This window comes from Pseudocercospora fijiensis, assembly GCF_000340215.1.
Source record: "Pseudocercospora fijiensis CIRAD86 unplaced genomic scaffold MYCFIscaffold_8, whole genome shotgun sequence".
Taxonomy (NCBI): domain Eukaryota; kingdom Fungi; phylum Ascomycota; class Dothideomycetes; order Mycosphaerellales; family Mycosphaerellaceae; genus Pseudocercospora; species Pseudocercospora fijiensis.
Genome location: NW_006921539.1, coordinates 1,658,763 through 1,686,050, shown reverse-complemented (window position 1 = coordinate 1,686,050; position 27,288 = coordinate 1,658,763). Strand labels below are relative to the sequence as shown.

The 27,288-nt window shown below is 42.7% G+C and overlaps 1 protein-coding gene across 1 annotated transcript; it reads left to right on the top strand.

Annotated features, from left to right (window-relative positions):
- Window positions 1-17,200: 17,200 nt before the first annotated feature.
- Window positions 17,201-27,276, top strand: MYCFIDRAFT_177979 (uncharacterized protein; the record flags this gene model as incomplete). The annotated part of the gene is made up of 2 exons (XM_007931912.1): window positions 17,201-17,205; window positions 26,918-27,276. Coding segments are annotated over 2 exons (364 nt in total), but the record flags the coding sequence as incomplete, so codon positions are not given.
- Between the last annotated feature and the right edge of the window lie 12 nt (window positions 27,277-27,288).

Sequence of the window (27,288 nt, the reverse complement as noted above, 5' to 3'; positions counted from 1 at the left end):
CAGCAATATAGGCAGCTATGTTCAGCAAGATAGGATAACGAGACTGTCGCTTAGGCTAATAACTAGAGCCCTGCAATATAGGTATTACAGAAGTGTAATATAAACAATGTGCTATACGAGGTTAATAATCTGTCTACTCTACAGAAGGAGGCCTCTTATATAGGCTCAAAACTAGCCTATAGGTATAGGGCCGGTTACTAGCTAATATCCCTCCCTTTCTTCGTATCTAACTAGACACGCTTTACATTGCGCGCTTAAAACAAACATATATACATCCTTAGCGGTCTTAGCTAAGGCTATTTTCACAACTCCGCAATAATACCCCCGGGATAGTATTAATCCTAGATACTATAATTATATAAAAACGACTTCCTAAGCAACACTATATAGACCTACTGTTGCTTTAACGCGCCGTAATCCTTACTAGCAATAACCTTATCTGCTAGTCGGCTCTCGAAATCTCCTCCGTATACGTTAAAGCTATTAGCACCGAAGTACTGTCCCTCGTAGAAAGCTTAATTAACGAGGAGGTTAGTAGCCTTTTCCGTCGCAGCTTTCTCCTAATTGTGCAGATACTTCTTGAGTCCTTTGTTAAATAATAGACGGAAACTAACACTACTACTACTACTTATAGCAATAGTACAGGCTACTAAGGGTAATATAACCTATAGCAATATAGGCAGCTATATTTAGTAAGATAGGATAACGAGACTGTCGCTTAGGCTAATAACTAGAGCCCTATAATATAGGTATTGTAGAAGTGTGACATAAACAATATACTGTACGAGGTTAATAATCTGTCTACTCTGTAGAAGGAGGCCTCTTATATAGGCTTAAAACTAGCCTATAGGTATAGGGCCGGTTACTAGCTAATATCCCTCCCTTTCTTCGTATCTAACTAGATACGCTTTATATTGCGCGCTTAAAACAAACATGTATGCATCCTTAGCGGTCTTAGCTAAGGCTATTTTTACAACTCTGTAATAACACCCCTAGAGTAGCATTAATCCTAGATACTATAATTATATAAAAACGACTTCCTAAGCAACACTATATAGACCTACTGTTGCTTTAACGCGCCGTAATCCTTACTAGCAATAATCTCATCTACTAGTCGGCTCTCGAAATCTCCTCCGTATACGTTAAAGCTATTAGTACCGAAGTACTATCCCTCGTAGAAAGCTTAATTAACGAGGAGGTTAGTAGCCTTTTCTATCGTAGCTTTCTCCTAATCGTATAGATACTCCTTAAGTCCTTCGTTATTAAGCTAGAGGATCTATTTAACTTCGTTCTAAACAACGTAACTTAACTAAGGAATCCTACTAACTAGGGCGTCGGAGATATAGCCGAGGCCTTCGACTAAGATAGCTATAGGGAAAGCGAATAGCACGAAGGAGTTAGAGGCTAGGAGGGCGGTTAGATTGCGGTGCGCTTTAGCAACCTAAGAGACTGTTAAGTTCTCGTAGCCCTTAACCTTAGTGCCGTTAATAACGCGAGAGTAGCCTAGGTTAATTAATATACGGTTGCTCTTAGTCTTTAGATTACTATACGGAAGGTATAGCATCTAAATAGAGACCTCGCATTCCTTTAGAGGGTTAAGGATCTACTCCGCTTTACGCCCCTTACTATTAGGCTAACTATCGAATATATAGTCGAGGTCGTCGCCGGTAAGGTACTTGTTAGTAAGCTTGCCGATCTTGCTTAGTAGGACTAGGCTACGAGCCTTAAGCTTCTTAACCTAGTTCGCAAAGACCTCGGGCTAATATATACCTTCGACAATAGTAGAGCAGCTAGTCTTATCCTTAGATATAAGGCAGACCTTAATACGCAGGTAACTAGCACCCTCGCTAGCTACGAGCTTAACTATGTCTTGTCCGAGATAAGTAGACTCCTTAGAAGGACAGTTTTTATAAGTACCGCCAACCTTAAAGAACTTAGTAGGCTTAGGGACGGAGATAAGCTCGTATACGTAATTAGGTCGAAGGGCGATAGCTAAGAGCTATAGAGTAGGGTGCTAGCGGACGATTTAGTTGCTTATACTATAAGTTTAAAAGGCATTACGGCCTTCTTGCTTAGACTTAGGCATCGCACGTATATGCTAAAGGTATATTTTAAACTCCTCCTATATTAGATCGATAAGGAAAGGAAGATATACTCTACGAGGCTCTTATAACTAACTAAAGACTTAAGGGAAGATAGCATTGCTAGTCTAGCGAAAGCGATCGAAGGAGGTGCCTTAGCTAAGGATACCGGTAACGAACTTGCTCTAGCGATCCGTTAGCGTAAGGGCGCGAGTAATAGTACTAGTAGGGTTAAACGCGTAGAGTCCTAGAGATATCGGGGCGGCAATAGGGCGTCTAGGAAACTAGTTAGTATAGGCCTAATTAGCCTTAAGGGTAGCGAAGGCATCTTAATTAGCGACATTACGTCTAATCTTTAATAGGCGGCTAATAAGGACACTCGTCTTAGCACTAGTATAGAGACTACACGCCTTAGCGGCCTTCTTAACATAGCTAGCATATATAGTAAACGGATCTTCGCCTAGCTTACTAAAGTCGTCGTACTATTAACAAATAGACAGGGCGACAGATGCTTTGCCTATATCGGCCTTGTAAACTATATCGATCTCGGTAATAAGATGTACGACAGAGTTACCCTTATAGGAACTATAGATATTCTTAGTTAATAGCATTAGCGAGAGGCCTCTATACCTACGCTTACTAAAGGAACCCTCGGAGGAAACACTATCTTCTAGTAGCGTATCTAGCATATTAACATCCGAGTTACTATAGTTAGTACTAGAAGCCGTAGTAGACTTCTTAGCGGCCTTCTAGAATACCTAGCGAGCCTATAACGCCTTCTAACGCGCTGCTTCTACCTTAGCGCGCTTATCTTAAACTTCTTAAAGGACCTTACGGTTGCGGGTCGAGCGGCGATCTTGTGCCTATATCTCTATAGCGAGCGCTAGACTAGTAGCCGTATCGGCTTCCGTCTTAAGGCGAAGGACCTTACGTTCGAGAACATCTACGATAGGAGCCTCTTAACCCTTAATAATAAAGCCTATACTATTAATGCGACAGCCCTTCTCTTTTAGTAGATCTTTAGTAGACTAGGCGTTAAGATCTACCTTAGCAATAGCGTCCTTATACCGCTTCTAGTAGGCTGTCGTAAAGTCGTTAAGTGCGAAGGTTAAGTTAACTAATTGCTTGCCGTACTTCTTACTAGTAGTAGAGACTCGATAGATTATAGTATAAGAAAGGTACTCTACTCCCTCGCGACGGACCGGATACTTGTTAACGAACGACGCAACCTACTTAGCACGCTCTTATCTATCGTAGACGAAGTTAATAAGGCTCTTTAGGAGACTACTCGGACCTCCCTACTACTCGAAGGCTTAATTAAGATTCGTAAAGCGTATATAAATCGTAATACCCGCCGTCTCGAGGCTATAAACGATAGGAAAGGCTTAATAAAGCTCTATATCCTAAAGAACGTCTCGCTTGAAGATGCGCTTACTAATGTCCTAGCGCAAGTTGTTTATACCGTACGATACTAAGATAGTAGCCTTCTTAATGTTTCGATCGATAACGCGTAGCAAGGTACGAGCGGTCTTAATCTTCTTTTAGGGGTCGTCGATAGCGGTAACGATCTAGAAATAGTGCTCGAGGCTAGTTGTAGCGACTAAGGCGCTATCGGAGGGGGCTTCGATCGGGACTAGCGCGCCTAGGTTTAGAGCTCGTAGGTTGCTACTGCTGCTAGCGCCTAGCGGATTTAGGGCGCTAGAAGACATCTTAGTCGACCGGAGCGGAAAGGAGTTAGTAACGAGTTTACAAAAACGTTCGTAGCTTATTAATAATAATTAAAGGGTTTAGATAGAAGAAGGGAGAGGGGGTAGGCGGTAGTAAGTTAGTTAGTGTTTAGGTAGAAGAAAGAGCTTAGAAAGCTCGCCTTAAATAGGGTACAAAGGTAGCGTAGTCCGTATATTCCGGTAAAGCAAACGGATAACGACTATATATAGACCCTAAAAAGTAAAGCTATATACGAGACCCCTTTATTAGTAGGGTAGGCTAAAGTTTAACAATCGATCTAGCTAATTACTAGTAGCGACTACGCGCCTTTATTAATCTCTAGCTTTCATAGATTCTCGCGCACTCGAAATGTAACTAGTTAGTTCGAGTACCTAGTAGTAATCTGTAGTAGTAAGGCTAGCGGGACTAATAATACCCCCGGGATAGTATTAGCTTTTCTCTAGAGATACTCGGCAACTAGGAGCAAATTACCTAGGCCTAGCGTAGCTTATATTAGCCTATAGCACTGTCGTTGTAGATGTAGCATTACCTTTTATAGCAGCAGGCATATAAACGTAGCCCGTGCGCTCTTCTTTCTTCTAGATACTAAGCTTAGCGGCCTAAGGTCCCTATTCTTAGAGGCTATAGGCCTAGGTTGCTACGTCTATCTAAGAGCTAGGAAGGGAGAGGGATCCTCCCTTTCTTAGTGTCCTACGTAGCTAATACTAATTAGGGTAGGAACAATCCTCTCTAGCGGAGTATCTTGTTATCGTTACTACCTAAGGGCGGTTGCTAGAGACTAGGAAACTAGAGGGAAGTAGTCCTAGAAGGGCGGGAGGTTAGGTTCGGCTAGCTTCCGAATGCTACCTCCGGGGTATTATTCGGAAGTTATTCCTCGTATAGTTCTTTCTAAGGAAAAACAAAAAGAGTAAAGCTATAGCAATATTAATCGAAGGCAAAAGGCAAAAGAGCAAAATAATAGACAAGGTAAAAGCAAAAGAGGGTAACAACTAAGAGCATTAATATCCGTAGGAACAGGTAGTAAGGACTAAAGCTAAAGGGCAGCGCTATATTAATAGCGCGGAGAATAGTTAATAGAGGCAAGGAAAAGTAACGTAGCGGGAAGGACAAGCAATTATTTAGTCTCGGGGTCGTCTAGCTATAATTCTAGGCGGTCTTTATCGCTAGACTAGTTAGGTTCCTCGGAGTTAGTATTAGATAGCTAGAAGTCTAGTTTACTATTAGAATCGGAATTAATATCGGAAACGCTCTATATATAGTTAATCCGTATATAACCCTCCCTTTGTTCTTAAGTTATTCCTAATAGCTTACTAAGACGAATCTAGGGATAGGTATAGTTCCTAGGTAGAATAGGATCTAGAATAGCGGCAGGATCCTCCTCCCGATAGGCATCTAAGGACGGTAGAGGGTCTACGGAGGCACTAACTTCCTCCTCGGTCGGCGGAGGGCGGGCAGGTTCTCGTAACTTAACGATCTTCTTTAGATTAGCCCGAGGGTGAGTGTGCTTTAAGGTAGCACTATCTAGCTCCTAAAGAAGATATACGGAACCCGAGTAAAGGACCTCCTTTACTCTATAAGGACCCTTCTACTTAAAGGCTAGCTTATAGGAGATAGGAGTAACTATACTCTAGTTCGGACTAGTATAGAAGGACTATATCGCTAACCTTTAGAGGTTCCTAATTAATAGCATTATAGTTATCAAAATACTGCTTAGCCTCTTCCCGAAGCCGACGTTGTCGAGTAAGACCCTCTTTGTTAGGACTAAAGAGGTTATACGTAATTAGTATATAACTAGGCTCGAGTGAAGCTAGGGTCTTAATGCCTTAGGCAGGGCTTAGCGCTTAGCGTTAGGCTAACTTACCTATCTTCCTCCCTCTCCTCTTAGCTCTCTATCGAATACTATACTAATTTACTACTACCCTATCTACCTACTAACATAACCCTTTTTATATAGTATTCGATCTACCCTTTAAGGGCAGTAGCTAGATAGTCCTTATTTTAAGCTTTTAGCGGTATAGCTACGAAAACCGTTAATCTAACTATATTGCGCCCGAGGCGGGATCTATATACACTATTCTATTAGAATAACTGTACTAATTATTAAGCAAGGCCTTCTATACGGCCTATTATACTAAGTTAATCGTACTAGACTAATATCTACTAATTCCGCTATATCCGTATCTTAGGGACTAACAATATATTATTAGTGTTACCCCCTATTATAATAGCCGGCTTATCGCGAAGTAACAACAACCGTGCTGCCGCTAGCAGCGCTAGCAATAACAACGCTAGTAGCATAGTGCCTACTAAAGTGCCTACTAAAGCACCTACTAAAGTGCCTCCTACTAAAGGGCCTGCTACTAAGCCTGCTAAAGAAGAACCTGTAATCCTAGGTAACGATCTAGAATTGCCTATTAACGACATTCTTAACAACATTGTTAATCGACGATATAGCTAGCTAGCCTTTAGCCCCTAGCTAGTAGCGAGACTTTAGGAAGCTACCCGAAATAGGCTTACTACCCTACGTTAAGAACAACAGCTAAAGGATAATCTCCTCGAGATTCGCCGCCTATAGGAAGCCCTAACAACTACTGCTAGACTATAACTAGTAGTAGGACCTTCTATTCAAAAGAAGGATACTAAGCTTAAGGACTGCACTATGTTTAATAGCTCTAGTCGAAAACAGTACAACGACTACATTCGTAACTATAAACTCAACTAGCGCAATGTACTAAGAGCGCTACTAGACGACTACTCCTTAGTCGTATATGCTATATAGTATATCAATAGCGACCTAAAGCGCATATAGGATAACTATTTCGACTCCCTCGACGACTAGACCGCTATTTAGTAGCAGACCTACAAAACTATTATGCTAGACACCCTTAGAAACCCTATACTAAGGCAATAACACGCTTAGGACTAACACCCTCGAGCTAAACAAAAGACTAGTTAATCGGCCCGCTTATTTAAGGCCTATTTAAAGACCCTCGAGGACGATCTGCTAGCTAAGACCGACTCTATCTAGATTTCCGAAATACGCCCTAAATTGCGATAGGAACTAGTCCTTAAATTGGACCGCCGCCGTGTGTTTGAATAGACTAACCTAATACGCATTCAATTTATAGTCGAGGTAGAAATAGCTAAACGAGCTGTCTAGCTCTAGTAACAACTAGAATTAAGGATCCGACCTGCTAGTAACCGTAGCAACCGTAGCCGCGGAGGAAACTAAGGTTCCTACTAGGACAATAATACTAACAATAGGAACAGTAACGATCGTAGAAGAAGCCGTAGCCGGCGGCTATATAGAGGAGGCCGCGATAGGGGCCGTAGAAGGGGCTCGTATCCCTATAGTACTAATCGCTCGGCTAACAATAGCGGCAATAGCTATAGCAATCCCCTAACCGGACTAAAGTGCTTCAATTGTAATAGTACTAGCTATCTACTAGGCTAATACGACAAACCTAAGGACTAGGCCCGAATCGACCGTACTACTACTAAGCACCGAAAGCACCTCTTAGCAGCTAACGCTACTCCTATAGGCTAACCTTCGAAAAAAGAGTAAGCGCCGCACTAACTGTTAGCCTCGTACGGCGTAAGACTATCGACATTGTACTAGCTATTATACGTACCTGTCTTATATCTAGGCCCGATACTAACTATAAGGCAAAGGTTATACTAGACCCCGGAAATTCAGTTAGCGCCCTTATTAGCTATTACCTAGCTAAGCAATTAGACCTTCGACAACTGCCGAAGACTAACCTACTAACCCTTGCTTAGTTTAATAACGCTCGGCACTTGACCTACAGAGCCTACTATATTCCTATAGTTCTAAAAGACGACCTCGGAAATGAACGCCTACTAAACTTTACTGCCTATGCGGTAGACATAGATAGCCTCCTATCCGATATTGTTATTAGCAACCCTGTTCTTAAGTACTATGCTATAGTTATAGACCTAGGCAGCTAATAGTAGCGATTTAGAATCGCTAGGAAAGAGGACATTAAACACATTAATATTAGCGAGTGCCCTAACGATATTAGGGTCCTATTTATTAGCAACCTAACCCTAGCTAATCCGACTACCGACCTGCTCGGTAGGGATAACGAAGAACCTATGCCCCCTAACGGCATAGACTCTAATTAGCTCGAACGTATACTAGAGCCTATTTGAGAGACCTATATTAATGTGTTTAAACACTACTTAGCATCGAAATTGCCTATATTCAAGGAGACAGATTATAAGATTAACATTATAGAGGGCAAAGAGGTTCCTTTTAGTCCCCTCTATAACCTTAGTAAACGAGAGCTCGCTGTATTGCGTAAGTACCTAGAGGAAAACCTAGCTAACGGTCGCATTCGGTATAGTAACAGCCCTGCTAGTACACTAATCCTATTTATTCTAAAGAAGGATAGTAGCCTACGGTTATACGTCGATTACCGTAGACTTAATGCTGTTACTATTAAAGACCGCTATCTACTTCCGCTTATTAATAAGACCCTCGATCGCCTTTCTAGCGCTTACTACTATACTATACTAGACATTAAGGATGCGTACTATCGTATCCGCATTCGTAAGGGCGACGAATAGAAAACAGCCTTCCGTACTCGCTATAGCTATTTCGAATACTTAGTTATACTATTCGGCTTAGCTAATGCCCCTGTAATATTCTAGTCCTATATTAATCGGGCCCTTTCGGGTCTATTAGACTATCTCTATATAGTCTACCTAGATAACATCCTAGTTTATATACATTTACCTAATATTGCAGAATACTAGGCCGTAGTGCGTAAGGTCCTCGACCGCCTACGAGCCTATAGACTATATTACAAACCTTCTAAATGCACCTTTGCTTCTAAAGAGGTATTATTCCTTAGCTTCCTTATTTCAACCGAGGGTGTTAAGGCTAATCCTAACCGGATTAAAACAATTACTAAATAGCCTGTTCCTACGTCTATTAAAGAGCTTCAATTATTCCTAGGTTTTGCTAACTTCTACCGTCGGTTTATTAAGGGCTATTTACGGCATGTAATGCCCCTAACTAAGCTTATTAAAACCAAGGCCAACCTAACTAGAGAGTTCAAATAGACTAATAGAGCACAAGCCGCTTTTAACGGCCTAAAGCAACGCTTTACTAATGTCCCCTTGTTACACTATTTCGTACTAAGCAAGCAGATCCGAATTGAAACTAACGCTTTACAGTTCGCTGTATTAGCTATTATATTATAGCAGGCTAATAATACCTATTAGCACCCGATTGCCTTCTTTTTACGGAAGATAATCGATATAGAACGTCGGTACGAGACCTACGAGCAAGAGCTCCTAGCAATCGTAGAAGCCTTTAAGCACTAGCGCTATTATCTCGATAGTGCTTAGCACCCTATTTAGGTCTATACGGACTATAACAACCTCCGTAGAATTACGAAGGTTACTAGGGTTATAGGTCGATAGGCTAGATAGGCCGTCTACCTCGCTAGGTTCGATTTTAATATATTATATCGGCTAGGCGTAAGTAACCCTACTAATAGCCTATCGAGGCGACCTAATTACGATAGCGAAACCTAATACATTAATTCTCTATTTCCAACCCTGCAGTATAAGATTGCTATAGACCTTGCTATAAAGTAGGCGTAGGATAAGCGGACTTCCGGACCCCGCGGCGGTAACAAATACTATAGCGGAGTTGTCGTTCTTCTAGTATACGTTAAAAAGGACGTAGATCGCTCGAGCTATAACGACTCGATTGAAGATATTGCTATCTATAGCGATAGTACTATAGAAGAGGTTGTAGTTAATCCGGCTACTAGTACTATTAGATATATATAATGCGTACCTCGTTCGATAGCGAGGGTGCTATTAAATAACCTTATAAATAGGGATAGTCAATCGTTTATAGATAAGCTGTTGCGTGCTTAGTAGAGGGACGCCTTTGCTATCGAGCGTATTAATAGGCTTGTAAGTAGGCGGGCGACCCGATCTAGCAAGAGTAATAACAATTAGTCGATCGACGACAAAGGTTACTTAAAGTTTAAGGGCAGATACTATATCCCCGCTAAACAATCGAGTAGACAAGAGCTTTTAAAGAGGCACTATAATAGTAAACTCGCTAGTTACTATAGTATAGAGAGGTCGCACGAGTTACTATCGCGTATATACTACTAGCCGAATAGTAAGCGGCATATAAAGGAGTATATATAGACCTATATAGTATGCTAGCGAGTCAAAGCACTAAAGCACTTACTATTTAGCGAGTTGTCTTTACTCCCTGTTCTAAAGAAGCTATTTGTAGAGCTTATAATAGATTTTATTATAGGTCTTCCCCCTACTAAGCGAAGAGGAAGCAAAGACATCTTTAACGCTATCCTAGTCGTTGTAGACCGATTTACTAAGGGCGCTCGTTATATCCCTACTAGGAAGGATTAGACAGCTATTAACTTAGCTAAGTTACTATAGAATAACATCTTCTATAGCTATTAGGGAACCCCTAAGGGGATAGTCTCTAACCGAGGCTCGACATTTATATCTTACTATTAGAGTAAGATATGCCTATAGCTAAGACTCAAGCATCGCCTGTCTATAGCATTCTATCTATAAACAGATAGCTAGACCGAGAGGCAGAATGCTACGCTATAGCAGTACCTACGTAGCTATATTAATAAGAACCCTAACGACTAGGTTAACCTCCTATAACTAGCCGAATTCGTATATAATAACAGTATCTACTTATCTACTAAGGTATTACCTTATTTCGCTATAATAGGCTAAAACGCTACTATGCTATAAGACCCCTTGTCGCTCGAGGCCGAGCGTAAGGAAAGGGAAGCGGGTTAAGGTCAACCTAAAACACTAGCGGCTATTAAGAGGGTTTAGAAGATGCGAGAAATTCACGCTAACATAGCTAACAAACTAGTAAAGGCCTAGGCCTATTAGAAGGCCTACTATAACAAACACTATATGCTAATAACCTTTAAGTAAGGCGATATAGTTATGCTTAGCACAAAGAACCTCCGTATCCGCAAACACCTATCCCCTAATAGCAAAACAAGGCCTAAGCTCGTACTAAGATACATTAGCCTATTCCGTATTCGAGAAGTTAAGGGCTCCTCCGCATAGGCCTATTAGTTATAGCTTCTACCTTATTACACTATCTATAACACCTTCTACGTATCCCTCCTTAAACTATACTACTAGCGTAAAGGCGATAAAGCGCCTACTAAGTTAGAAGAAGTCTTAGCTAATAGTAAAGAGCTATAGTCTGTAGAACGTATCCTAAAGTATCGGACTAGGTAGGGCAAGAAGGAGTACCTATTAAGATAGCAAGGCTATTTACCTAAATAGGACTTATAGGAGGCTAAAGACTCGTTTAAGGATATAACTAAGTTGTTAGATGAATATTAGACTAGCGTAAAGAACACGAAGAAGGCTAAGAGCTTATAATGCCTATAATATTACTACTAAGCCTAGGATTAATACTATCCCCGGGGTGCTATTAGCTAACTAATTAGAGGCAAGCAATTGTCGGCAACAAAGGATAATAAGACTATACTACTATAGTAGATACGCACCGAGCGTTAACAAACGCGCTATAACTATTAACTAATCGCCTACTCTTTTAAGGAACCTACCTCTTTACTAGCGTACCCTATAAGACCCTCCTTTTAACGCCCCTTCTTGTTCCTTCCTTCTATCGAGGCCTCGAGGCCTAGGCGATCGGCGAGGGCGGTGCGTATACGCGTAGAATAGTAATAATAATAATAACGATAGCGTCTCGCCTATACTAAAGGGCGGCACGGCCGGCGCGGCTATATTAGTAACGGTATTACGGAGTGTGTTATTAGTAGAAGGAGGAGATTAGGAGCGAGGTAAAGTTAGCGCTAAGACGACTAGCGCCGCTATTATTAACATTACTTACTATTGTCGCTGCGCCTATAGATATAACCTTACCTATACTACTATTACAGGTAAGCAACGCGTACGTAGATACTAGATATAAGACTTAATAGGTTCGATAAAGAGCTAAGTCTATCTACGTGAATCCGAATGGTTTTGTGTAGTGCGCTAAGCGCTAAGTAGTAGGTTAGAGTCGCGTAGGCCGAATGCCTAAGGCTAGCGCTTTCTACCTAGGGCGTAGCCCTTTATATTACCCCCGTCCTCCTCCCCTTCCTTAGCGGGGATAGAAAGCCCTCCGTAGTTTCTATCGCTATTACTTTATCCGTTAGATCTATACCTATCTAAGCTTCTCTAGAGTAACGCGCTCGTAGTTTCCTCCTTTGCGATTAGGGTTTCCGCTACTTTCCGGTCGGGGTTGCCGTACCTAGGGTTTTAACGACTATAACTTTCTTCGCGACTGCTAAACCGCGCTCTTTTGCCTACTTACCGCCTTCTAGAACGCGCCGTAACTGCGCTTTTAAACGCTTTACTTATAATCGCGCTTTCCTTTGCTTTCGCGACCTTTACTTCGGCGTCGCCTTCTAGGAGTATTAATATTTCCCTCTTCTTCTTCTTCTTCCTCTTTTCTTTATATATACCTCTACTACTACTACTACTACTACTACTACTAATACCGCAAGTCCTTCCCCTTCCTCCTTAGTTCCCTTCGTAAAATTAACTTGTCCTAGATAGCTCGTCGAATTTACTACGTTAGTTGCTATAACTCCGGCGAAGACTGCGCCGACTAATTTATAAGGTCCCGGTCCGATTCGTCGCAGGATCTACTAACTTTTCTTAAGCCCGCTAGCTCTAGGGCTTACGCTAATTGCGCTCGTAAGAGAATTGCCTACGCCCTACTATAAGTTATCGCGATTCCCGTATTAAATCTCTCGCTAACTATTTAGTCCTTAAATAGCCTACGTAGCCTACGCTAGCTATACCCGCGCGACCCGCGCTAATGTCGCTAAGAAGTACTCCGAGCTTCTTAAGGTTCTTAAGGCTTAGAAAGCCCTTAAGTCTCTCTAGCCGTAGGGGTTATTATCTAGGTAAGATTCTCCGTTTCCCGCGACAAAACCCTCGCTAACCGTTTGTTTTAGCGCTGTCGCCTCGGAGGTAACGAACACCGTCGCTAATGTCGTAGCTTAATAGACTTAGACGTAAGTTCCTCGCTACCCTTCGACTTTCTCTCGCTAACCTTTCTTTTTTAGTAGCGTTCCGACCGCCCTCTGTCTTAGTAATAATCGTCTAGATCCGCTAGAGGAGTAAAGGTTTCCGTAGGTTTTCTAGGGGTTTCTAGGTGGTTTCGGATATGTTATTATTATTTTTTTTTATAGTCCTAAGGTAACCTTCTAATTTCGGGCGGAGACCCGACACTTACTTATAAATACCTAAATGAAATTCTTCTCGGCTCTAAATTATATTTCTCTTCTCTAGTGTTCTAGTAATTCTAAGTCTAGTAAGTTAGTAAGAAAATCCAAACTCTAGAAGTTAGCAAAAGTCCCTAGAATCTATAAACCCGTTACTCCGCGGAAAAACTCTAGGTTGCCGCGTTATTTCTTCTATTTTCCTCTCTTCTCCTAATCTCCTAGAGGCCCGTCGTTCTCCTCGATTTGTCTATATTTCGCTTCGAAGTTGTCTAGCGCGGAGGTATCCGCGATATAGTCTAGGGGTTCCTACGTAGGTTTATAGTACCCGTTCTATTTTACGAGTGCTTCTCGCCCTCGGCCTCGCTTCTTTTTTCGGGCGTATAGGATTTCTTCGACCTGCTATTCTTTATACGTCTCGATTAAGATAGGGTCCGGCTATTCGTCGTCGGTTACCTGCCCTAGAAGGGGGTCCCGGCTCGCAAGTCTTAGAAGGTCGGTATAGAATACTAGGTAAATGTTGCTAGGTATCCCCGAGAGTCGTACTAAGATAGGCGATAACACCTCTTCTACCGTATACTTAGCGTGCTTCGAGTCGAGGCTCTTCTTTAGTCTACCGGTCTAGTAATTCCTTAGGTCGAGCTAGACCTTGTCTCCGATACGATATACCGGCGCTAGAGTTCTAGTCTTGTTCGCGCTGTCCTCTTACTTCTATACGGCCTCCGCTATTTATACTTAGTATAGATCTAAGATCTTCTTAATCTTATTTACGAACTCCTCCGCCTGTTTCGCGGTAGTTAGCCGTCTATCGATAGCTAGGTCCTCTTCTAACGCAACGGGGGAGGTAGATTTGTAACCGTAAGTCGCGAAGAAAGAGCTTATTCCTAACCCCGCTTAGTGTCTCCCGTTAAACGCTAGTTCTACCGTAGGAAGCTATTAGTTCCAATCGGACTGTATCTAGTTAATATAGTTCCGTAGGTAAGCTTATATATCTTAGTTTACGCGCTCCGGACCCCCGTCGGTTTGTAGGTAGTAGGCGGAGCTTAACCTCTACTTTACGCCGAGTAGTCGATATATCTCCCTCTAGAAAGTGCTTGTCTAATTCGTACCTCTATCGCTAGTAATAGTACGAGGAAGTCCGTAATACCTAACCTAGTATTTTAGAAACAATACCGCGTATTCCTCTACTTTTATAGAGGGAGTACCGATAAGAGCGATCTATTTGCTAAGGCGGTCTTTAATTACCTATAGATACCGGTTCCTATCTAACTCCGGCAGGTCGGTTATAAAGTCTATCGAGATTTCCTAGAAGAAACGGTCGGGTACCGGTAGGGGTTTTAGGAGGCCGTGTTTGTGTTCCCTCTATACCTTATTACGTCTATAATAGTTGCAGTTCTATAGGAATTGCCGTACCTGCTTCGACTATAGCGGCTAGTAAAAGTCGCGACCTAGTATAGAAGTAGTAGAATCCCGGCCGGGGTAGCCGTAGAGCGGCGAGTCGTAGATCGACTAGATAATCTTCGTACGTAGTATATCCTACTATAGTTCCTCGGCCTCTATATCTTTATATTCGGTTTCCGTCGTCGCTAGGGCTCCTAGAACCTAGAGCTTACCGTAGTAGCGAAGGAACCCCTTAGGGTCTATTATATAATCCCCGATCTAAATTTTTGCTTTAATTTCTAGTTGCAATATTCTATATCCCTTACGGATTTTCCGTACTACCGTCTAGTATACCGTATCTTTCTCGATAATGCTCTTTTATATATCGTTTATCTCTAGGTCCTAGAATAGTTTAGCGCTTTCCGGCGAAGGCTACGCGGGCTCCGTTTCGTTTACGAGTAGGGATAACGGGCTCGCCTTCGTTATACGCGGGAAGCTACGGATAGTAGTACTAGAAATCTAGACGTTTTCCGGCTAGTTTAGAGAGAGGTCCGGCTCTAAGAATCTCCGGAACCTCGAAAGCTTATCGTCTTAGCCTAACGTATCTTATTCCCTCCTCGATAAGGTATCCGGTAGGATAGCTTCGATTCCCGGCCGGTAGACTAGGATAAACTAGTATTTCGCTAGTTCTTCCTACTATCGGATCTGTCTTTCGGATAGCTAGCGCTTTACTATAAAGTATTCTAGGTTCTTATAGTCCGTCTAAATCGTAAAGGGACTATATAATTTTAGCTCGGAGTCCTAAAACTTAATACTAGACACGACTACGAGCATTTCCTTATCGTAGATATCGTAATTGATCTCCGCCTTATTTAGTTTCTTCGAAAAGAAGCCTACCGGTCGGCGGATTCCCGCCTTTTCTTAGATAAGAGCGCCCCTAATCGCGAACCCGCTACAATCCGTCTTAAGGAAGGTAGGGAGAGACGGGTCCTACTAGGTAAGTACCGGGGCGCGGTAGAATTTATCCTTTAGCGTCTCGAACGCTTTGTCCTATTCTTTTCCCTAGGCGAACGGGGTTCCCTTGCCGGTAAGCGCAGTTAATAGTGCGGAGATCTTAGAATAGTTCGGTACGAATATGCGGTAGTAGTTCGTAAATCTTAAGAAACGACGAACTTCCTTTTAGGTCTTAGGTGCTACCTATTTTCGTATAGCTTCTACCTTCTCGGAGTCGGCTAACACTCCTCCTCCGTCGGCGTAAACGATAAATCCTAGGTACTTAATCTTTTTCTAGGCGAATTCGCTCTTTTTAATATCGAGGTAAAGGCCTCCGTCTTAAAGCTTCTTAAGTACCGCTCTTACCTTACGGAAATAGTCTTCCCTCGACCCGCTCGAGTAGATAACTACGTCGTCTATATACGCTAATGCGAAGTCGTCTAGATACTCCTATAGGAGAGTATTAATATACCGTTAAAATATAGCCGGAGCTCCGGACAAACTAAACGAATACACTAGCTACTCGAACGAGCCTAGCCTTGTCCGGAAGGCCGTCTTATACTCGTATCCTTTTACTATTCTAATCTTATAGAAGGCCGAGACTACGTTAATCTTAGTTAACTACCGGGCCTCTATTAGGTTCCTTATAGTATCCGGGATTAGTAGGAGGGGGTATCTATCCTACTTCGTTAGAGCGTTAAGCGCCCTATAGTCGTAGTAGAACCGTAGTCCTCCCCCGGGCTTCTTAACGAATAGTACGGGCGCCGCCGCTTTAGAGTTCGCCGGTTTTATAAACCCCTTCTTTAGTAGCTCGTCTAGCGACTTCCGTAAGACTAAGAGTTCTTGCTTCGATATACTATAGAGCGGACCCTAAGGGAGTTAAGGCTAGGATCCGTCTAGTTTCTCCCGGAGTTCTATCGTATAGTCGATACCGGGACGATAGGGCGCTAACTTATCGGCTTCCCTTTAACAAAACAGCGCGGCTATATCGCGAACCTCCGGGGGTAGCTTCTTCTTTAGCTCCTCGATCGTCGGGTATTCCTTCGTCTTTAGGGCCTTTTTAATATCCTCGGCAATTGTCGTAGCAAGTAGGCTTCTTACGGCGTTAATCGTAGCGATATTCCCGTTCGTATCGACCTCGCGGTAATAGCGCCCTTCTTTAATCTAATATCGAGCCCTTCCGTAGTAGTACTATCGTTTCTTAGGCGCAGTCCTAACCTTATTATATGCCTTCTATAGGTTCCCTAGGATAAGGGGAAAAGCTAATCCCGGTACGACGTAAGCGTATACTATTTATTAGAATCCGTTAATTTCTATCCGAAAGGCGACGACTCCTACAATTTTCACGTCTTATATTGCCGACGACGCTCCTTTTACTTCTCGGGACTTATAGCTAATATAGCTAAGTCCGAGGCCTTTAGCTAGGCCCGTATTAATTGTAGCGTAATACTAGTATCCTTCGTCGATAAGAGTAGAAGTTCCGACGTTATTTTCGAGGACTATATCGGTATATATAAGATTCCCGTTTATATCCTTTTTAACTTCTTCCTATTTCCTTACCCGTACTCTATCTACTCCCGACTCCTAACTACGAGTAGGAGTTACTCTTTTCCCGAGTTAGAACTGCTTAAGTCCGACTATTCTTCCGCGTCCTCTAGAATAGGTTATACGGAGGCGATACTAATCTTAGTAGGCTAAGCCGGCGGGGCGTACGAGCAATCTCGAATGCGGTGTCCGCTCGCTTTATAGCAGAAGTAGAGCCTTTTCTCCTTACGCTTCTCTCTTTCTATAGAGTCGACCTATTTAGCCCTAGGTTTCCCCGCCGTCGATTGTTAGGCTCTACGGTTCTTTCTACGGGAAGCGTTAGTTTAAGCAGGATTTATAACTACGTCTCTATTAGAGTCGACCTTCGGGTTCGTCGCGGGGGCCGTATAGGGGGGAATAACGACCGTAGGACTCGCTACTTCTTTCTTCCTTTCTTGCTAGCGTTTCGTAGCCTATTTAAACTAATCTGTCGACTCGAGGTTCGTTATAATCCGCTCGACCTCCTCCGTATAGAGATAGTAATCCTTAATCTTTAGTACGGCGGTAGTATAGGTCTTAGCCGCGTTTAAGAAGGTGTTCTTTAAATACCCGATTTTCGTATCGTCTATCTAACGGTCTCCGCCTACGCTTAGTAGGAGGCCGTCGAATTCTAGCTAGTAGTCGTACTAAGGTTATCCCTAGGAGTGCCTTAGGGCTTAGAGTTGCTCTAGCGCCTTTATAGCTTCGTTACTATCCGCGAAGACGTCCTCGAGTTGCTAGAAGAAAGCTTCGGGATCCTTTCCTTTCGTAAGGCTTCCTCTTTCCTAGAAGTAGCGTATCCTAGCGCGTTCCTTTGCCGGTAGGGTATCGTATACAGTGTCCTAGTAGTAATCTTCGGAGAGCTTTAGTTTTAGCCCGGAACGAACTCGGTACGAACTTCTTAGTCGTAGTAGGTAGTCCCGGAACGACTCGGCTTTCCTATCCTACGATAGTAGTTTCTACTCGCGGGACGCCGTTACGTTTTAGCCGGAAGCCGAGAGAGTTTCTAGTAGTCCTTTTAGGATCTCGTTCGTAGACTAGTCTCGAACTAAACTAGCTTCGGGAGGCCCGGGCTAGCGAGACGCTTCCGCGTATTAGAGCGCGGAACGAGTAGCTTATAGCTAGGCTTCTATCGTCTGCTATCTAGTATAGAGACTCTCGAAGGTACGATAGATCTCGTCCCTAGTTATCTCTAGTACGGTAGGGGCAGCGTTCCCCTAGCTATCTTACTCGGGTTCCTAATAAACCTCCGCGTTTCCTATATTAAAGATCGAACCTAATATTACAGGTAAGCAACGCGTACGTAGATGCTAGATGTAAGACTTAATAGGTTCGATAAAGAGCTAAGTCTATCTACGTAAATCCGAATAGTTTTATACGGTGCGCTAAGCGCTAAGTAGTAGGTTAGAGTCGCGTAGGCCGAATGCCTAAGGCTAGCGCTTTCTACCTAGGGCGTAGCCCTTTACAACTACGAGCCTAAGGCACCTTTAATTAAAACTTTAATTAAAGCTTTAAGCCTATTAAGGTTTGATTAAAACTTTAAGGCCGAGTTAAAACTTTAAGCCGCTTAAAAGATTAAGTAGACTAATAGACTAACTAACTAAGGGCAAAACTATAGAGCTAAGCTAGCCAGGGTCGATCTTGCGGATAATAGGTTACTTCTCGATCTATCTAACCCTTTAAGCGAGGCGAACCTCTACTACTATACTTATAATAGCCTTTACCTATAGAAACTAGACGAGCTGTGTTTTTTAAAAGATAAGATAAGATTAACAATTAAAGGCTACTAAACCTAACTAATTAGGGCTAGTAAAACTACGATAGTAAATAATAGCCCTCGTAATAATAAGAGCAACCCTCGGAACGGACAAACCCTCGGAGCGGACATTTCTAGGTCTTTTAGAGTAGACGCAAAGAACTCGGTACGACATTACTTAGAACGGAGGCAGGGCTGCAATACCTCGTACGTCTACCTATTATAGTAGGGAAGACGCGCTCGTATTATAATTAGTCGAAGGCCCTCAATTTTCGTAGCTATATATTACTTTATTATATACAAGGATAGCGTAGTTAGAGTTAGACATTGTATTGTATTAGAGGTAAGGTTTAACATAGTTACATAATCGGTAGTTGCGTATTTAATTTAGCGCGAATCGAGCAGCTTGTTAGACCTGCTAAGTTAGTAGCGATAGAGGTTAGAACAAAGACTAGCTACGAGGGCGCGGCCTTTAGAAGGGAAGCGTATATTAGGACTAAAGAGGTTACACGTAATTAGTATATAACTAGGCTCGAGTAAAGCTAGGGTCTTAATGCCTTAGGTAGGGCTTAGCGCTTAGCGTTAGGCTAACTTACCTATCTTCCTCCCTCTCCTCTTAGCTCTCTATCGAATACTATACTAATTTACTACTACCCTATCTACCTACTAACACAACCCTTTTTATACTCTTAAGAAGTCGTAGTTATATCCTTAAAAGCCTTAGCCCGTAGGGCAAGAAGATCTGCCCTAGTACGAACAGACCCCTAATTGTAAACGCTATACGTACGATAGGACAATTTAATAGGAAGAACGGCGTCCCTCCTAATTATAAGTTCCGCTAGTATAAGTCTAGTCGTGTCGACAATAGTAGTTCGGTCCGCCTAGAGAAGGGCTAGGACGCGGGTAGAAATAGGAACTAATCTGTCGCTACTATTAGTTATCTTAGATAGGGCATTAATTAACGACCGATAGCCGCGCTTAATAATAGCATTCGACTAGAGATAGTACGGGGAGATGCGAACGTTCTTCGCCCTATACGAAACAAGTAGCGCTTAAACCTCCTTAGCTATATTGTTCGTAGCGTTGTCTAAGATAACCTCGTAAGGTGTTCCCTAGCGGTAAAACAGATCCTTAAATAGGAAGGTAGCTATATTACGGGCATTAATAGCACCGTACCCCTTATAGAAATAATAGGCCTCCGGCTATCGAGAAAGACCCTCTCGAATAATATATAGGCTATTATTACGGCTAAGATAGACCCTATCGCTATACTACCGCTCCCTAACTAACTAGATAGTAGGGATACGCAGCTCCCCCGGACGTCGGTAGCTGTTCCTAAAGTTGCACTTAGGACAGCTCTTATAGTAGCGGGAGATATTAGCCTATACGCCGTCCTACTAATAGCGACGACGAAGGATATCGAAGGTGCCCTCCGCCGCCCGGTAGCCGAGCTTATCGTAAACGGAATAAAGGATTTCTTATTAGGCTACTAGATCGTTAATAATACGCTAGAGCGGTATATTAACTATAGCCTATCGCTAAAGGATGCGATCCTTAATAAGGAACCTCCGAGAATAGCGAATAACGCGATAGTATTAACTCTTTAATAGACCGGGAGCTCTCTTCGTATAGGTAAGGAAGTAGGCGATATTATAGGAGGCGTCGGAGTAGACCCTATTAAGGATATTATCCCTACCTAGTTCGCCCGCCTTAGTATCGTCCTAGTCCTCGCCGTTAGTAGCAGGGTCTTCGTTAGGCTAGTTACTAGGTTAGTCGTCGGCAGTAGACCTAGTAATTACCGGCATAGCGTTAATATAGAAGGTAGTAAAGAAGGTGCGGTTAATAACCGCGTCGATATCCTCTTCTTCTATTATCTCGGCGATGTCCTCTTCTATAGTAGGCCTTCTAGAAAGGCTATCCGGTCTAGTATACTTCTTACTAGGAACATAGAAGACGTCGAAATCAAATAAATAGATCTAGGCAACCTACCGAGCTATCGTAGAGTTAGGTAGGTCGGAGGCTATATAGTTAAGTTAATAGACTAGCGTCTAAGCGTCGACTTCTAGGCGAAAGAACACTCTAAAGAGCTAAGGACGGAACTTTTTAAGAGCTTTATAGACACTAAGGCACTCCCGCTTACTAGTATCGTATCGGGCCTCGATTAGTTTCTATAGACCGGACTCGTACCGGATAGGGTAACGTAAGGAGGGCTCCTTACGATTATACTGTATTAGTATCTCGCCGTAACCTTCCCCGCTCGAGTCGATAGCAACAATTAGTAGACCTACGCCTTCCGAGTAGTTAATAGAGGTAAGCGTAGGCGCGCTAACAAGTGCCTTAGTAACCTTGTCCTTAGCGGCTTAGTAAACGGAGGTCTATTCAAACTCTATATCCTTCTTAAGTAAGGCGTATAGAGGCTTGTATACTAACGCAAAGTTTTCGACCTAGATATAGAAGTAGGAGACTACTCTAAGCTAGATCCGGATATCTTTCTAATAGGTAGGGTCGGGCTAGGACATAATCTTTAGGACCTATACATTGTTAGGATAGCGGCCGTTCTTATTAGTAATAAACCCGACAATGTTTATACGCTTATATAGGAGCTAAAGCTTTTCCCTATATACTATTAAGTTAGCCCGCTCTAAGTCGCAGAGGACACTATCGAGGTTCTAGATATATTTAAGAAAGAACCTCCGAATACTAGGTTCTACTTCTTCGTTGTTATACCTAGTTTTAGGCCCTTTAATACCGATATCGTCGAGGAAGGGCATCGTAGTATAAGAAATGTAAGCCGCGAGGACTTAGTTTATAATACGTACGAACTAGGCTACTAAGTTAGTCGCCCCTTAGGGAAGGGTAGTTTGTCGGTACAGTCTAAGAGGCGTTTCGAAACTAGTTAGGTCTCTACTATTAGAGTAGAGAGGTATCTAGTCGTAGCCCGAGAATATATTAACTAGCGAGGCTACTATATAGTTAGCAAAGGCTTCTAAGAACCTATTAGTCTCCGGAGGAAGATTAGTATCTCTAATCGTAACTACGTTAAACTTCTAGGTAGCGTTAATTAGCCGATACTTCTTTAGTTCCCTAGGAGCTGTCTTCTTCTAAACTAGGAAGTATAGATTGCGATACGAGGCATAGGAAGGCTCTAAGGTGCCAGCCTTTATACGCTACTGTATTATGTCCTTAACTATACCTCTTAGGCTTAGGTTTAGCTTAAACCCTAGGTAAGCCTAAGGCTTATACTCGATCGTTCGGATCCTCTATAGAGGGGCAACCTCCGGGTTAATCCTACCTAGATGCGTAAAGTTATATACTAATACGGCTTCGCGGTTGTATAGAAGCTCGTATAGCAAATCCAATTTAAGATCCGAAAGCTCGATGCTAGGTTTAATGTTCGCTAGTCTCTCCGGCGTTAGCCTCGATCCCCTAGGAATAGCGGAGAACTTTTTAGTAATATACCTCTAGTCGTATAGACTATCCCTAGGTATTAATATCGCTTCGCGGTTAAGGCACTTTTGTCGCTAGTTAGGATTTCCGCTAGGATTAGACCTATCGGTTATATATACGCTGCCCTTTACAGGCTTAATCTTGTTAGCTACCCTCTTATATAGGGTATATATACTAACCGCTCGGGATACCCGAGCCCTCTCTCTTTAACGCTAGGCCCGGAGATTAGCGTAACAGAATAGCGCGTAAACTTTATCGGAAGTCTCCTTAAGTCGGTAGGTATATAGCTAGTAATCCTAATTTATAATTCCGGCGAAAACGTTAGATTCCTAATAATATCCCTAGGGTAGTATTCGATCGGCGCTCTAATTAGTTAGTTCGGATTCGGGCTCGGGTAGATCTGCTTCCGGCGGCAATAATTGCAATAGTATTATTACCGAGATTCGTATACTAGGTTATCGTTACCGGGTTGTTATACTCGCTATCGCTTCGAGCATTCGCCTCCTTAGTATAGAGCCTAGAAACTTGCCTTAACGTACGGAGCGGCGCACCTCTAGATATAACCTATTTAAGCTATACTAACTTATAGCGCAGATTGCCGGTCTTATAACCGCGCTATAGCGTTTCCCGAAGAGCGCTTAGAAGTAGTAAGGATATCCTTGTAGGACTTGCAGCTAGTATTGCCGACATAACTAGTAAACACGACTCGGTTACCCTTTTAGTTAGCGATAGTTCCTTCCTAGGAGCTATCGTCGCAGTTGCGCTAGATACCCCGAGTTATACGAGACTATAGACGACCTAGAATAATTAGCGTATTCGGGTTAGCGGCAACCTAGAAGGTAAAGGAAAAGTATATACCGAAAGCGTCTACTATAACATTATAGTAGGCACCTACTAGCGCAACCTCCCTATTTACTCCCTATATACTAAGGGAAATATCTCTGTTTATTAGCAGTCGGAGCTGTTTAGCCTAGCGCTTACTTATAATAAGTGACTCTAAACTATTATTAAGCATTGCTAGCAACTGCTAACTATAGCTTCCGATAGTAACTTAAATATAGATAGCGGGAACGATAGTAAAGGAACGGGTAACTGCGGAAAGGTCTATATTATTAGGGATAGAGTAAAGTTCCTTAGGTCGAGGAGGTCCTACTCGACCGATTTGTTAGCTAGTAAATCGGATAGCCTTAATAGAAACTAAAACTAAAGCAGGGTCGGCATTATTATTATCCCCTCGGCCTATCTCCTTAATCCCCTCTTCGTTAGTATTATCGATAGTCTCCTAGCTCTCGTAGGTTACTAATTCGCCTTCTACTAACTCCTAGGCCCCTAAAAATTTAGGAAGGAACTATAGGGAAGAGACGTCGATATAGTCCTCTCGCCCCTATTTACGTCGGAGGGCTGCAAGGTCTTTTATAAAGGTAGCATCGTTAGGAATCCGGCTCTAGAACAGGTTAGTAGGCAAACCGTATACTAGAAGCTCCCCTATAGACACGTTAGACTTAAGGTCTAGGAACTATAAAGCCTAGAAGAGAGCATTTGCCTTTATATCGTAGGAGTTAGTAGGCCCGGCACTATACTTCTTTATATACCTATTAAAGCGAAAGCTCTTTAGGTCGGCTAACTTTCGTTTGTAGGCTAGCGGGTTAGCTAGGCCTAGGGTACTACTAAGGTCGGTAGTAGCATCCTCTATATCGATATCTAGAGTTTCTAGTACCTCCGGAGTAGCTATACTAGCTCGCGTTATACGGTCTTTAGCTGTCTAGAGTGTCTTAGTCTTAGCGACTAATTCTCGCTATTTCCTAGCTTTATTAGCTGCCTGCTTCTTAAGTATCCTAGTAGGGGCTACCGTACTAGGGCGGGTAGGGTTCTACGGGCTCTTGCCCTTGCTCTAGGACTAGGTTTAGAACGACTAAGTTTAGGACCTTATAGTAGCGTAGACATCTATACTATTCTTAGTAACCGCGTAAACTTTAGTAACTGCGTCCGGGTCCTAAGATACAAAGTTAACTTTAATAGGCTTAGTAGTACTATTACTGCTCCGCTCCTTAACCTGTTTTGCCCTAACCTTCTAAGTTTCTCGTTTAGTAATAGCGGCGAGGGTACTATTCCTAGTATCCTTAAACTCGATCTTACTACTATACTTCTTCTCTAGAAGACTTCTAAGTTAAGGCAGCTTCGGGGCTCTACGATCCTACTCGAAGTTAATCTTATCGCCGGTATTAGTATAGTAGAACCGACTATTTACTTATATAACGAGCTTCCTCTTAAGAAGCTCCTTCTAGATAAGGCAGTCTAATTGAATATATTTGAAACCGCCGTACATCTAGCACTTACTATCCAAGTTAGAATAGATCTTCCGTATAGCGTAGACGTTAACTAAAGGGGCCTTAGGGTAGTTAGGATCGGAAACCTAGTAGACTAGTCGTACATCCCTTAGTATACTAGCATTAATAACCTCCCTAACTCGCTATAGTGCTTTCGCATTAAGGTTGAGCTAGGCTAGGGATTTAGCTAAGTCCGTAACGTCCTAAGAATGCTTAGTAATAGTAGGAGTTACGGTCTTAGGACCGCTCTACGACTTAGGAAGGAACTTAGGTCCTCTACTTCCCGAGGCGTCGCTCTTTACCTAAGCTAGGTTATTCCGGTCCTCGCCGTAAATAAACTTCTTCGCATCGGCGGAGCTGTTAATATCGTCCTTAATAGCCTCTAGGACCTCTTTATACTTCCTAAAGGTCTTAGGATTAGCTTTGCTAAGCTTATAGCGACGGAAGATACGCTTAGCCGTAGACTACGGCAACCCTTTAAGGAGTAGCCTCGTTCTCTAAGAATTCTCGAGGTCCTACTAGTCGATGCCGTCCGCTAACTTAACAAACTCGCGGACGTACTCCTTTAGGTCGTTATCTTCGGTACGCCTCTCTATATAGAGGTTCTTAAGCTACGTACGACTACCTTTAATACGACGGCTATCGCGATCCCGATACTCCCTTATAAAGGCCTACTTAAAGACCTCCTAGTTAGTATTAGACTTGTCGTCCTTTTCTAGGTAGCTAACTAGGGTTCTAAGGGTTCGGTAAAGCTTAGTAATAGTAGTCCTCGTAAGGGACCGGACCTTGTATTAGTCCGACTCCTCTTCGAGTCCGTACTCGGCTAAGTTGTCCTTAAAGCGTTCTACGTGCGCCGTAGCGTTCTACCCTTCGAATAAAGGGTTCCTACTGCTTCCTAGCTCTAGCGGGCGACGCCTATTCTAACGGAGAAGGTTAGTTTACCCTTGAATTATCTTTATAACGACATTATAGAGAGCCTTAGGCGTAGAAGGCTCGATAGCCCCTAGGTCGATAGCGCTTATAATAACTAGTCGTCGCCTAATTTCTTCGTTAATAGGGTCCGGCGGGTTATTAGATTCCGAAGATTCCGCTAATTTATAATGCTCGTTTTCGCTAGAGCTAGAGCTTATTCGATTGTTATAAAGTAGTTAAAATAAAATACTATAGGAAAGTGTTTTTAGTGTATATTGTAGGTTTGGTTTGTTTCGATATTGCTATGCGAGAAAATAGTATACTAGGCTGTTTTCCTCTAATATTACCCCCGGGGTAGCATTAGAGTTTAGCCTCCTAGGGGTCGCCTAGATACCCCTAGGAGCTTTAATTTAGTAATTTTAGACAAAAGCCGCTTATAGGAAGGAACTGCAATCTCTATTTACACCTAGATCCTAGAAACTAGCTACTTTACTAACTATCGTTATCTCCTTTAGCTAGGCGGGGGGCGGGGACCTTCTTTTTCTAGTAGAAGGCTAAGCACTATCCGAACGAGGTAGCGAATCCCGAAACAATCTATCCGGTTAATAGGGGAACTATCTAGGCATCCGACCTGTAATCTAGTAATTACTATTATATAGATAGTCTTAGCAAACTAAGCAAGGCCGATAGGTAATTAGTCTATCTCCTCCTTAGGCGAGGCTTATCTCGAGCAAGCGGTACTAAATAGGTCTTCGACCCGGAGCCGAGTCCTTAGAAGCTAGCTATAGTTATAGACTAGGCCCTAAGCTGTAACAGTCCTAAGGGTTTACAGCTTTTCGGGGTTAAAGCGATGCCCTCGTTAAGAGGTTTCTCTACTTGTCGTAACGGCCCCTTAAGATACTTCGGTATCGTCCGTATTATAGGCTCTTATTGTGCCCTCGCTTCGGTTATAGCTATTCGTGCCTAGAGACTACCTTTAACATACCCGAACCTGTTAGATATAAAGAGATAGCCCTACCTTCGGCTCTAATAATAGACGGAAACCAATACTACTACTACTACTTATAGCAATAGTATAGGTTACCGAGGGTAACATAACCTATAGCAATATAGGCAGCTATGTTTAGTAAGATAGGATAACGAGACTGTCGCTTAGGCTAATAACTAGAGCCCTGCAATATAGGCATTATAGAAGTGTAACATAAACAATGTACTATACGAGGTTGATAATCTGTCTACTCTATAGAAGGAGGCCTCTTATATAGGCTCAAAACTAGCCTATAGGTGTAGGGCCGGTTACTAGCCAATATTAGTAAACTATAACTACCGCTATACTAAATTCGACTGTTTATAAGACTAGTACGCTATACACTATATATAGTATATAGCGTACTACTATAGTAAGTAGAGTGCTTACATGATGCTAAACTCTCTCAGACTTTCCGCACTGCTTCCTCGTGGACCACACATGAATCTCAGTCCCATTCTCGCCAGGAGGTTGGAGTTGTACATTGTGAGGAAAGACGTGCAAGAGGCTGGCGTTTTGGCTGATTTCATGACCAATATCATCGATCTCGACACCTCTACTCTCCCTTCAGTCAACCACCTTGCCGGACTCAACCCCCACCGCTCTTTTCTTCCCTTAATTCTGCAGAATCATCTTCACCATATCCATATAAATAAACTCTCCCGAACTCTCATCCACAACTTTCAACAACTCATCCACCTCATCATCACTCATCTTCTCACCCAAATTCGTGAGAATATACCGGAACTGTCCCACAACGATGAAACCCGTGAGATACTTG